Source organism: Pecten maximus, chromosome 9 (assembly GCF_902652985.1).
Source record: "Pecten maximus chromosome 9, xPecMax1.1, whole genome shotgun sequence".
Classification (NCBI taxonomy): Eukaryota; Metazoa; Mollusca; class Bivalvia; order Pectinida; family Pectinidae; genus Pecten; species Pecten maximus.
Window position 1 is genome coordinate 17,019,506 of NC_047023.1, and position 14,315 is coordinate 17,033,820.

The 14,315-nt window shown below is 34.2% G+C and overlaps 1 protein-coding gene across 2 annotated transcripts; it reads left to right on the forward strand.

Annotated features, from left to right (window-relative positions):
• The first annotated feature begins 403 nt into the window (after positions 1-403).
• LOC117334360 (lachesin-like) lies at positions 404-8,766 on the forward strand. Of its 2 annotated transcripts, none has more exons than XM_033893937.1 (7): positions 404-604; positions 2,405-2,475; positions 2,654-2,721; positions 3,453-3,675; positions 4,390-4,551; positions 5,383-5,508; positions 8,344-8,766. In XM_033893937.1, exons 1-7 carry the CDS (start codon positions 594-596, stop codon positions 8,760-8,762), a joined length of 1,080 nt encoding a protein of 359 aa, XP_033749828.1. In that variant the 5' UTR covers positions 404-593; the 3' UTR covers positions 8,763-8,766. The 2 variants fall into 2 exon arrangements, with proteins under 2 accessions (XP_033749828.1, XP_033749829.1); XM_033893938.1 differs by having other exon boundaries at positions 405-604; positions 2,414-2,475.
• Positions 8,767-14,315: the final 5,549 nt, after the last annotated feature.

Below are 14,315 nucleotides of genomic sequence, written 5' to 3' on the forward strand. Positions count from 1 at the left end.
CTATCTACCTTTTTTTTCTAATTAACTTTTGCAGTTATTACTACTTACTAATCAGCTTCAGGCTAAATGGTTATCACACATCATCAAATATGTATATATCGAGTAATACAACTGTCCGTTTATAAATGTTAGAAGCAAAAATACGAAAAGGCATAGGTATATCGACGATTGAGGAAAATGTAATAATAAACACATTGCGATTGTTTTTCACTCAAAAGCACGACGCTTCAAAATATTTCCAAATCGCTTTAGTGAAGACAACTTTAATTTGATATATTTAATCACAATAGGTAATGCAGTCAGTGACTGATACTATAGAGAGTCCCTGCCCGAATGCGCCTAATTAAACCACATCCTAAACATGAGATACTTACTATGTACACATATAAAACACTAGCCTCCTTTTCACAACCTCTTCAATTTCATCCTGTTTCCGTCACTACAGCCAAAGTCAAACACAAAGTAGGCTATGTTTGATGTAGTCTGTGTTTTAACTGAATTGGGCCTATTTCTTTACCCTCATAACATGAATCGGACACGGCTGTGTGGACAATCCAACAAATATTTACAAGAGACGGACTAAAGACAAAGACATGTTGAGAAGGTAACATTCATATGTTGTATATAGCATGTCATTCAGTATATATATATGCCTGACATTGTACATACATGCAGATGTTAGCTGTATCCTAATGCGTGTTTTTTTATTGGGGGGGGGGGGGGGGGGGGGTAGGGGGAGGGGGAGAGATGAACATTTTGATCTACTATCTCCACCGACACTCTTCCTTTTTTTTTTTTTTTTAGAATATATTTCTTATTTACCAAGCAGAATTTTACAGGATTGGCAGGGTTAGGAACCCTGCAGTCATTCCTCTGAGAGCATGTAGAAGTTTCTTTCTCATCTTACACTCATCGCTTTCTGTTTTTCTTTCATAAATCATTCAACATGTCTCTCTTTTCTTATCACACATCAACAATTCAAACATTTAAAGTTTATACCTTTGATTTGTAATTTATATCACATACAGTCAACGATAGACATATATAAAAGAAGAAAAAACAACCAATAATCATATAATGTTAAGAGATAGTTAAGATTTTTTTTGTAAATAATCTAAATGTTCCAATTGTCTTTATTATAGAAATAAAAATGACATATTTGTACATATTATGACAAGAGAACCATGACATTTATTTATATTATTTCATCTATTTTAATTATCAAAGAAATGTAATCATAAATGGTTATCATATTCTTATATTTTTTTTCAAAATCGAAATTGTGTCATGATTTTGATTTTCTGTTGATTAATTCTAATTTAAGATTCATTTAACATGTCATCCGGATCAATATCTTTTATTACTGCTCAAATGTTTTTAAAATGTTTTTTTTTTAACTCTTTTAACATTTCAACTCGCTCTGTTGTCCGATGGTTTTTACTAATTCATCAATAATTTTATATGTAAAAATGGCTTTACTCAAGCCTTTATAAGTACATTGTTGCCTTTTCACCCTCCTCTATCCACTGACCCCTAGATCTTATCAGATGCCCTTTCATTTTTGCTTGTTATCATTTCCAAATCTTGCCTTCTTAAATGTAACAGATTGAACTTTCCAACTATCCATCAGCTTAAGTTCTTTCTATAATTTCGACCAACTCTTTCTCTTTTTGTTTTACAGGTTTTTTTATTTATAAATTGCAAATGAAATGGTTGCGTTTCTAATCTCCATTAAGAAAACTTATAAGAACGTATGGTTATCAACAGAAAATAGAATGACTTTAACATATATATCATCTAGATTTTTGTCATTAATTAACTATTGTGACTTTAACTTTCTTAGCATACTCATTGTTATATAGTAGACTGAAGTTACATTTTCATTAACCCTTACCTGTGATCGAGTTACTCATTTTTAACACTTATGTAATTATTGAAGTGTGGGATCTACAGTATAAGAAAATATCAAGATTAAAAAACGATACATTATTGATTTGTTACGAAAAAAGATGACTGATTGAAATATATTTTATTGTTATTAAACTAAAGTTTTGGACATGAATAATAGCAAATAAAGTTATCTCTTTAAACAGTACATAATATTAAAGATTACACATTGTTCACGTGATAACAATGTAATATAACAATGACAAATACAGGAAGCCGGAACAAAAATGAGTGTAGAAAGAGGAGGGGGGTTGAGGTGACACTTAGTTTGTGTACAGTACATGTACTATATCGTTATATATTATTCTATATCAATATGTATCATTAGATGTTTTTATTCTGGATCAGGGTCCGTTTGTTAGTAAATTGGATAATGCCATCTTAAGACCATTCTATTCATTAATTGTTCTGTTAAATTTATTCATTAATTGTTCATTAATTGTTCTGTTAATTAATGATTTTGCAGGCTACTTGTCCTGGTTGTGGTAATGACATTGGCAACAGAATCATCAATATCCAACAGTGATAGTAAGACAAATTATCTATCATTTCTGTTCAATAATGTTCTTACATTTAATATCATGTGATATTCATTATGTTTTTGACTATTTTCATATTTTTGATATCATCACATTTAGAAGTCTAATTATATTGATCTGAACATTCAAATGCATATCTAACATTTCATTTATTGGATTTTTTTCAGTTAAATTAATTAGTGCGAAACCAACGAAAAAAGTGACGTTCTACTGCACAAAACGGAGCAATGATGAGGTGAGACCTAGGGACCTAACGATGAGTTCGTCTTGTTATTAAGGTGTTATGCAATACACAATCTTACCTTCAAACCATATGGGAGCATGGCAATTAGTCTTTATTCCACAAGTCTGGAGATAAATACATGTGCATTTAAATGTATGTGGTGGAGATGAAGCCATCACTTTTTAAAGTCGGTATAAGGTAGTTGAGTCCGAGAGAGTTTTATCAGAAAAACCATGGCACAACGCGTCGCGTTTCATGTAAGTACAACTTTACAGTTCTTGTATAGACACGGGATGCTTTACCGAGAAAAGCTGCATACATTAGCCCAAACTTGTGGGCTGAGCTGTTAAAAAGAGCCGATCGACAGCAGGGATAGTCTGTATGAAATCTTCACTGCCCATATTAGCAAGCGTTGTTAAATGGTCCATACCATTTGTTGCCATTACACCACTTACAGGTCCGTCCGATTCTCTTCTGTCAATTTACAGGTAGCTATATAGTGTAATGTGTAATAATTGCATGTACTATCACGGTGGCATTGATGACACTATGTGTCCACAGTACTATTACGAATTGCAGTTAAATGCTTGATTTCAAATTATAGGGATAATATCAATATATGTTAATATCATGTTACAATTATATCCATTTATTTATATCAATTTACTTATATCCATGTATGTATTTTATCCTAAAGCAAATGTCTGCTCTACATAAATTCTGTTGTTGTTTTTTTAAATCAGGTTATGTTATGGAAAATTAAAACAAAATCTTCAACAACTGTCGAACAAACTAATTGTGACGATCTGGAATCGACGCAAATCGACATGAGAAAGAGATGTGTGGAGGAAAGTTATGGATTTGACCTCGTTATAACGAAGGTTAGTGAGGACGATGAGGGGATCTATGAGTGTACTGCAGCATTACAAAACGATGTCCTCAAAGTGTATGACTTCAGAATTGAAAGTAAGTTGGTTTTTTTCTTCACTTTCTGTATATAATATAAGCTACTTGTCATGTTTTAATTCTTTTTAATAGTGACACGATTCAGAATACACATATTTATTTCATTTTTGCCTGTGAATTATAGAAACAAATTTAAACTGATAAGACTTTTATTTTCATTCAGTGATAAGCAATAATAATATAAGAATTTTAGAGTGAAAACATAAGTTTTGCCGGAACAACTTCCTATTAGTCGCTTCCGCATCAGCGCAGTAATACAAATGTATGTATATCCAACGATATTGATTACATAAAAAGTGGATAACATATTGTGTTTAAGGAATTAATGAACACGAACTGGAGTTTATAAATGTCGTTTGTTATTTTTGATATATTTATGTATGTGGAATTAGCGGTTGTCATTTCGACGGATTGGCCTAGCTACTTTGTAGGCATGTGAAGAAAATTTAAAGCATTCTTAGGCCTCCTTTGAAATGTAGTAAAAAGAATAATCAAAAGTTTTCCGTTTATTATCCAATATTTTTCACGGGTAAAGAAGGGTTTTTTTTTCATAAGCTATTGAATATCCTCTATAAGACGCTATAATATCCTCTTAAAGCTTACTTGAAATCTTCAAAATTATTAAATCTATTCAGATATATTATTAATATTGGGTCTTTTGCACCTCCTTATCCAGATTTCTTTTGATCTTATTCAATTTTTATTGGATTTTAGAAGAAGCCTCTATTCCCGAGGAAGCATACACAAAAGATGTCACAATCCGGGAAGGTGACACTGCCAAACTGTGGTGTAATGCAACCGGTTATCCCATTCCATCAGTACAATGGCAAATCGTAGAAACAGATTCAAATGGAAGAGAGTCAATCCACGATGTAGGTAAGTTCACTGTTCTTCGGTTTTAGAATGTAGGATGTAGATAACTTGCAATTTAGGCTAACGAAGGTAAAAGCATTTTTGTATGTACGGCATTTCAGTGTAAATGCTATCCGAATGTTATGTATATCTAACCAGTACTGATTTAAAATGGCATCGATAGCGTTGATTAGGTTTAGCCCTATCACAATGGTTTCCTTTTGATATTGCCCCAATACCACTTAATCCGAATTTCAGTGATTGTTCTAATCTTATTTTTTATACGCACGTCAAATTTGACGGGAGTATTATGGTATTGGGTCGTCCGTCTGTCCGTCCGACTGGTGCAAACTTTTGTATGTCCTGAGATCTCCTCCTACAATCATCGACCGATCTCTTTAAGAATTGGTTTGCATTATAATCATGACATATTGTTGCATTTTTCTGAAAAAAATTTGACTTGTGTAGCAGAAGATATTGCCCTGTGTTAATTTCATAATTATAATTCGCCTTTTGACATTTTGACAGTTCGACTATTTTTGAAAAGTTGTCGCTCTTTATTTCAGTATTTGAGTTTGGCCTAAGATGCTATTTTTTTCGAATGAATTCTTTGAAACTTTGAAACGTTTGTAGGAGGAACGTGTAATCATATGCAATCATGAATTGATCAACAATGCAAATACAGTTGATTATCGCGAACGATTACTTTTAATGTATGGTAACAAAATTATGACGAAAAACAATCAATAACAAAGAGAGAGATAATATCGTTATCAAAGTTTCTAGTGTGTTTACATCTGTAATGATTAGCTTTCTTTATTTATACCGGTTAATGAATTTTATTGTTTTACCAAGGAATCCAAGGAAAGTTGTTACAGATCCAGAACGTATCTAGACACTGCAGTACATCGTATAGATGTGTTGCTTCCAACAAATCCTACAGAAAACAAGTCACCCGGAATATCAAGATTCGTGTAGACTGTAAGTGTACCGCCTTATAAAGTTAACATTACTTAAACGTCAAACATAGTCAGTGTCAGAGTAAGATTATTCCAGGTGTGTTTTTGTGTATCATCTGATAACCTGTTCACATACGAGTTTTGAAAACCATGAGAAGGGGCAAACTCGCTAGTAATGTATAAACTTGTGTTGTCTTCTGTTTATGTCCCCTAGACAACCGTCCTCATATTACCCTATATCGTATAGATGTGTTGCTTCCCACAAATCCTACAGAAAACAAGTCACCCGGAATATCAAGATTCGTGTAGACTGTAAGTGTACCGCCTTATAAAGTTAACATTACTTAAACGTCAAACATAGTCAGTGTCAGAGTAAGATTATTCCAGGTGTTTATGTCCCCTAGACACCCGTCCTCATATTACCCTAACTGTTTATGTCCCCTAGACACCCGTCCTCATATTACCCTAACTATTTATGCCCCCTAGACACCCGTCCTCATACTACCCTAACTGTTTATGTCCCCTAGACAACCGTCCTCATACTACCCTAACTGTTTATGTCCCCTAGACAACCGTCCTCATACTACCCTAACTGTTTATGTCCCCTAGACAACCGTCCTCATATTACCCTAACTGTTTATGTCCCCTAGACACCCGTCCTCATATTACCCTAAGTGTTTATGTCCCCTAGACAACCGTCCTCATATTACCCTTACTGTTTATGTCCCCTAGACAACCGTCCTCATACTACCCTAACTGTTTAGGTCCCCTATATATCAGTCCTCATATGACGCTGACTCGTTATGTCCCTCCTGGACACCCGTCCTCATATGACGCTGACTCGTTATGTCCCTCCTGGACATCCGTCCTCGTATGACCCTGGCTGTTGAGACACCCATCCAAACAAGATCATTACTTTATATGTCCCACTATGCATCCACCCAAATATGACCTTGACTATTTATGTCTGTCCTAGACACACATCCACATATACACGTTGCTCTTTTTGTCCTCCTGTGTTCATGTCCTCATATGACCCTGGCGGTATATATTTTTTTTATGTCCCGAATGTTGCGAAAAAGGAGGTAGGATACATGAAACCGATCAACAGGAAACAGTATTTTTTTCCGGCTCCTTAGTATTTCAAGGTTTTCAAGAATATATATGAAACAGGAAAAATAAACTTCCAGTATGTCCTTTTACAGAAACAGGATATCAAACGGATGTGTAATATTTTATATATCGTAATACAATGTATATCGTATAAACTTATGGGTATATAGTATTTTAGTTCCTCTCTGAGATACTTCTTTACTTTACAAACAACCAGCTAACACATCATTCATAAAAGTCCCTGTATCATTTTGTATGATACATTATATACATATCATCATATAAATTACAGATCCCTTGACCTATTTAATATGATGCATTAATTTCTGGATCTTTTGTCCTATTTTTGAATGATTTATATGTGTCTGTGTAAATATGAAGATCCGTCGATCAGTTGATTTATGTTACACATATATATACGCTTTTAAAATCTTAACTGTTTTTGAATGATATATTGTATAACTATATAATCGGGTAGATGATTAAAATCTATTACCTACCACCTGTAAGTAAGAGAGATATGGTTGTCTTAGTCGATGGCTGAAATTATTCAATACAAACCCTTCCGAGGCTGGGATGTTAGAGTATATTACTCCGACACTATTCAGATAGTCCTGTCTCGCTCCTTTACGGGTAACTGACTTTTCCTTCACATGTTTGTCGGAATAAAAAACAATCTAACTCCGTTTGTATTGTGCAAGTATTCCATTTCGGGCCTCATATATAGAGTTTACACATCGTGTTGTTGTTGGATTTGGAATTTATCTCACTCGAGTTAGTACGTTAAAGCTCGTGTTTTTGTAAATTCTGAAAAATAACTAAGGAGAGTAAAAGCAATTACATATATAGAAAAAGCTATTCTGAGGATGAGTGGACCTGTTTTGTGTCAACTTGTTTCCTTTCACAATATCAGGCGTGGTGTAAGGATGTGGCCTGATTTAAAATTTCGCTAATTTATATGCAAAACTGGCAAATTAGGAAATGTACGGAAATATTACAATTTATTACAAATCATAAAAAATAATTAGTAGGTTTATTCTTTAAAAGCAAAAACAATGATAACATCTTTACATGTTTTGAAGAATATAACAAAACAAGTGGGAACTACTTCTTGCACGTTATCATTTCCAGGACATCGTGAAGCGACCTTCAAGTGTTAGCCAATCAAATTCCACTGATCTTTTGAAATAGTCCCGGTAAAAGGTCACCGTGTCAGCCAATCAAAACATATTTAGAGTTTATACACGTGTGGTATAATCTGAATGTTATTCAACAGTTGTAATTATTATTACATGCCTTGGGAGTTGAATAACACCCAGCAATTTATTATATAATGTGAATGAGTTTACTTTACTGTACGCATGCAACTGCACACCTGAAATGTATACTGCAATATTGCAATAAAACAAGTATAACATAGGTGTCTATTCTATTGTCCAGAATTAATATTCACGAGGTACTGGTAATCGACCTATGTTCTATTGCACGAGACCGAAGGGCGATTACCAGTACCGAGGGTAAGATATTCTGGACAAAGTCCATACATGTATATGCAAAAATATACTTGAATTTTTTTATGAGGAACATTAGAATTAGAAAACAGCATTAAAGTGAATACTATCATCATGTATTGAGTAATTTTGAAATGATACAGTACACACATAGAAGTTTTACTTTCACACCCCAGCATTTGCAATATGCTTCTCCTTCTTGACGACACGTTTTTCATTATGTTTGTGTTTAGTTGGCGCCATGGCAGATCTTGATATTTACAATGGGGCAAACTGTGGGACCACAATGGACGATCTCGGGGAGAAAATCCACGTCAACAGTACAGGAAGCCATTATGTTGAGAGAAAAGTAGGAGGGAAGGTTTCGCTCGTGTGTAGTGGTTCAGGCTCGCCCAATGCTACTATAGAATGGCTGAGATATCATCAAGGTAACCTCGTCAAGATATCATCGCTTGGACATGGAGATAAGATTGATAATACCAACCTCCCTGGGGCATTCGCGACCGCGGTCTGTCCGTCGTTATTCAAGGACGAGCGGAGGTTCAGATTGACCTTTCATACTTTTGATGAGAAATTCACGAAATATGTGTGCCGGGCGTTAAACGAGTACGGTGACGATGAAATGACGATAACAATAAAGAAATCAACATGAGAAATTTAAAGCATCGCCATTAATATTTACTAAATATTTCCTTTCTCTGCACTATTCATTAGAAATGGTAATTTACTATAAAAAAGGAATTGATAAATTAACATTTTAACATACTTTCGTAGTTTTAAATGATAAAAAAGAAAGATATATCTTACAAACATTTCGTCATGTTGTGGTCGAAATTTGAAGACTATTTACATTTTATTTCATTTCACATTCAATCCGCCCAATGAGACTAGTTAAATCTGTTCACTTAATTTCCCGTTGAAGATTGTTTGTCGCGTGCTCGTTTTCCAACCAGCGAACCACTATTTTTGCTGGAGTGCGAATGTTTTGTTTTAAATTGGGTTGATGTTTTATACTGCCTAATTCTTGAATGTACTTTCTTTTTGTAATTGTAGCATTTGCCGTATAGTCATGATCAAACGTTATAGACGTAACACTGTTATTCGGGGGGGCATTCGGGGGGGGGGGGGGGGGGGGGGGGCAGAGTGGTTAAGGTGTACCGACACGTTAACACAAGCCCTCCACCACTGGGTTGCGAGTTCGAAACCTACGTGGGGCAGTTGCCAGGTACTGACCATAGCCCGGTGGCGTTTCTCCGGGTACTCCGGCTTTCCTCCAACTCCAAAACCTGGCACGTCCTTAAATAATCCTGGCTGTAAATAGAACGAACGTGAAACAAAAACAAAAACCCAAACCAAACAGTGTGGTATTCTGGTCCGCATGTGCATGAAAGCCACCATCACCGCCTAAGTTAAGTCTTCACTTGACGTTGGTTGAGTACTACTGTCACATTGGTACGATGGTCCATCTCAGGCTTTCATATGAGCGTTTTCAAGGTCGGTTTTCATGTAGCATTCGGTAACTTCAGTAACTCATTAATTTCATCCAGCGGCTTGTTTTGCTCGGGTCACAGGGCAATTGTTTAAATGTTTTGAGAAATATGACCTTACAAATTGCTTAATGTAAATATAACGGTTGATTGTTAATTATGTTGCTTGCATAAAATATGATGTGAACCTCGTGCACATATTACATGACATGCGTGTTTAGCAGTTCACTTCAGCTTCACAAGGTTCATCAGCTATACAAACAACAAAATTCAATTATTGATTATCAACATAATTTCTAATTTGCTTACCCTTTGCAAACGATAACAATTGATTGTGTCAAAGCTGGTGGATGGTTCATACTGAAATTTACACTATATCTGATGGTTTGGTCAAGATGCAGTACATGAGGTTCCTATCTATGACATTCATTTAATACGATACAACTAATACCAAATTAATGATAACAGAACATTCCCAAATAAACTGTATTCATATTTTATAAATGTGAGTCATTTGCGTTTTGCGATTGTTCATCGATTTCCTTTTTCTAAAAGCATACAACATATCTCTGGTATACTAGTATATAATCTTATTAAATGAATAATAAGATAAGGTTTTTGTACCCGAAAGTCTTTAATCTGCACCAAGGAAGCTGAATTGTATCATAAAGATTTAACTTGAGACTTAATCCTGAATTTTGTGGTGGATATGCTTAAACATGTTTTTCACAGCAAATAAATAGACTAGATGTGATCTCAATATATATATCTATTTGACATAAGATATCAATAAGTCGCCTGACTAAACTGACATACAGAAAAGGGTTGACTAGATTAAAGGTGTTAAATCAATATTATATAACCCTGGTGTCATTTCTTATACTGCAAAATAAAATTCTTCCAAGTGCCGTTTATACAGACCGTAATAAGAGGTGTGATGTTGAAGAAAATCCGTATTGGATTGATAAAAATTAAGTTATCCGCACAGGATTTGTGTATTGAATGAGGACTTTATGCAATATATAGAAAGTGCGAATGCATACGTAGAATTTGTTATCCTCATCATGCTATATTTAAGACGCATGTTTTTACCTGGGTTGCACGTGTTAAAGCAATGCTATACAGCCTTTGTGTTATTTCTTATTATAATAAAAAAATTATTTCAACGTACCGTTTACACAGACACAGTATAAGTGAAGATTTTTCACAACAGTTTTTTACCAAGTGCATACCGAAGAAAAAACGTATTGTATTGATAAAAATGAGCTTATCCGTACATAATTTGTATATTGAATCAGGACGTTATGCAAATATAGAAAGGTGCGAACGTTTATTTAAGCTTTTCATCCTCATCATGATAATGAAGACGAATTTCAGTTTATCTTTGTGTGTCCAGTTTATCATGATATTAGAACGAATTGTATAAAAATCTGAACTAGTCCAGCTTTTAAGCATTACAAATATAAGAGTTAAATCTGTTGAATAAGTGTGTTTACATGTACGATGTAAATATTTTGACAAAATCATTAATGTAATGTAATGTTGTCCGATCTCTATTAATTACAGTGTCTCATTTACTACGTGTAGTATGTATTATTTTATGCTGATGGGCTGTAAAGCGTAATGTAATAAGACAATTTGAAGTTAAAGTTATGAAGCCATTTCAATAAATTGCTTTAAATATGACACTAGTCTTCTGGTTTTAATGCCTACTCTTCTACCGGTGAAGCAGGAACAAAGATAGTCCGAGTTTGAACCGCTACAAGATACAAAACTATACACTTGTCAACCATTGCTTATCTAAACCTCTGAACGAAAAACTTATTCCAATTAAATTTTACCATGCAACTAATTATCGCTCGTTTTTCTCATCAGCAGGATAAAGCTAGTATTTAATTTTTTTTCTTATATAGTACACCAATGGAATGAAAGCGTTAAATATTTTAAACAAAAAGAATTTAAGCGTTATATTTGTTCGGAGACGATGTCTACGTATATTTCCTCGGGCTTCAATCATCAATTGCTTCCATGGCCTAGTTTTATCAATATTCCTAAACTTAAGTAAACTCCGTAAAATGTCTATTACAAAGTTAAATGAGATATGAAACGCTAAATAAATGCTATCTCCCGAGAATAAGATTTTCTATCAAACGTCAGACCTACTATTGAGTACAGCTTGTTAGAATTATTCCCCCTGTGAGCTCTGATCCATACTAGAGGTATCCCCTTTGTGTAATCAAAAGAAAAAATAATTAGATCATGTTTTTGTTCTTCTATAATCTCATGTTTGTCATAAACCTTCACTGCGAAAAAGTTACATTATTTAGTTCAGGATAACTTCTTTTTTATTAACACTGTTCTAAAAGTATATTCTTAATTGTACGTTAAGTGTCTCAGCTAAAATAGGAGTTTCCTCTAACCGCTTTTCGTTTACACAGAATTGTGACATTTCTTAATCCTGATTTTGAAAAAATTGCTTTTTGAAAAAATGGATGTTTTTCCCAAAAAGTCTAGATATTGAGAAAATTACAATTAAAAGGCATAGTTTTTTTTTGTTTTTTTTTTGTTTGTTTGTTTGTTTTTTGTTTTTTTTTCTTTTTTTCTTTTTTCTTTTTTTTAAAGCAAATGGCGGCGTAAAGACATTGATTTCCATGACAATCGGCTCATTATTTCCTGACCGTATCCTATCTTCTTAAGGAAGGTTCCTTAACAAGCAGTGTTTCCTTAAATTCTGTAATGCTTTTCTATTGAAACTTTTAAGTGAAGGGATCTTATAAAGAAATGATATTGAAACCGAGCTCATGAAGGAAAAGTATCTTTAAATATAGTTTGCATCATTTAAACATATTTGGGGAAAAATAGAATTCTTTTTTTGGCCGGATGATACCTTCATGAAAATTGTCCGAATCCATACATTTGAGACAGTTTGACAAAGATTATTTGCACTATTGTCTGAAAATATTCCATCATTTATTATTTGGATTGTGATAATTCCTCTCTGATTGTTTTTCTTTCAACGACGTTTGTGGCATTTTACACATGTACCTTTATGGCAGGAAACCACTGCCATATCAGTTATATCGTACGTCACCCTTGTGTATAGACATATAAACCATGCAACAAGTGACAAGTCTCTGTTATATCTATCACATCGGCAAACGCAACAGAACGCTGACTTTTAAAATGTTTATTGTGACTGTTAGCGCAATCTCCCAAAAAGGAAAGCAACTCAATTTCAAATCACGTTAATTGTTAAGCTTACATGCTTACGGACAATCGCTTACCGGTATGTACTTTATGTAATCGATACAATAATTCGATCTGCCAACATAAAATTTCTCTGAAAAGATTAACGCGAAAGTTACTGGTCTATCATAGTCTAATTTTACTCGCTTGACATCTCGTAAATTCGCAAACGAAAATGAATTTGTAAACATAGCTTCAACCCTGCCTTTGGTGAATGCGTTAGCTTTCAGATAATAGCATCATAATCGTATACTTGACAATAACCTAAATAAATCATTTTAAGTTCACATAGTTTAACAAGAATATACTTATATAATTTTGCTATGTTTATCTCCGACTTTAATCAATGGTTTTCCCGGTAGAGAACAGCACTGTAGTTTCAAAATAATGCACACTGAAAACCTTTGAGCGCACTGAGGTTTTTATATCTCCAATTATATATTGTTAGTGGCCGAAGAATAACCTAGATTGGCATCCCTTCTTCATAACCAATCATGTAACCCGTGAGCAGCCATTGTCATTTGTTTTTGGGACTTTATTTGGAGCAATCAAACTGGGAATTAGTAATGCAATGTATGTCCCCCGCTGAAAATAGTGACAATGACTGACCTTGATCCAAAAACCCTGAAACTCCAACGCTCCATTCATTGTGTGACGTTTGATTAAATTCCTTCTAAGGAATATAGCCGTAAGAGTGCTGACAAGCTTTGGCGTTACGTACATACGGACTGACTGAGAGGGAATTATTGTCCCACCACCCACAAAATCCCCCACCCACCACCCCCAACCACACTCTTTGGATATAACTGTTTAGACTCCATGTTTGCAGAGGTTAGATTTTGTATGCAGTGAAAGTTGTATTGCTATACAACAAAATCAATATAGAACCGTTGGCAATTCGTACACCGTGTCTCCACTATAAATAAACAGGTAAACTACTGTTTTCCGACATCTTTATTAAATCGACACCAAAAATGACGGTGACCTAAAATACAACAAATAAAGTACCGACTACTTGCTCGCTACAAATTAGTAATATTATCATTTGTATTAATTTAGTCTGAAGAAATGAGAATCACAAAAGCATCCAGTAGTGTAAATACTGATCTAGAATATAAACATATTACTCAGCTAACTTTATATAATGACTACGCGGACGACCCTGTAGATGTAATTATGAATATGAAACTATACAACATATATTTGAATATACATAATATCATGACTCCCAAGATACACCTAGTTCAAATTATATCACATTACGTATGCAGAAAGATCATGGCAAATATAATAAAACAAATCTAAAATGTAAATTGTGTAACCCAGATATTAATATAGCCTTTCTTCAAAGTACAACTGGTTACATATGTCAAACTAAACTGATGTGTTATCTCACTCAGAACAGAAATACTTCTAAATGTCACTTACTTATGTCCTTATCGCTAAGTGGGTGGTATGAGTTGGTTGATTCG

What these genes read in the sequence shown, in the direction of transcription:
- LOC117334360 (XM_033893937.1), top strand. An exon ending in ATCAATATCCAACAGTGATA is followed by an intron (nt 2,476 to 2,653) that starts GTAAGACAAATT and finishes GATTTTTTTCAG; the next exon opens with TTAAATTAATTAGTGCGAAA. An exon ending in GTATGACTTCAGAATTGAAA is followed by an intron (nt 3,676 to 4,389) that starts GTAAGTTGGTTT and finishes ATTGGATTTTAG; the next exon opens with AAGAAGCCTCTATTCCCGAG.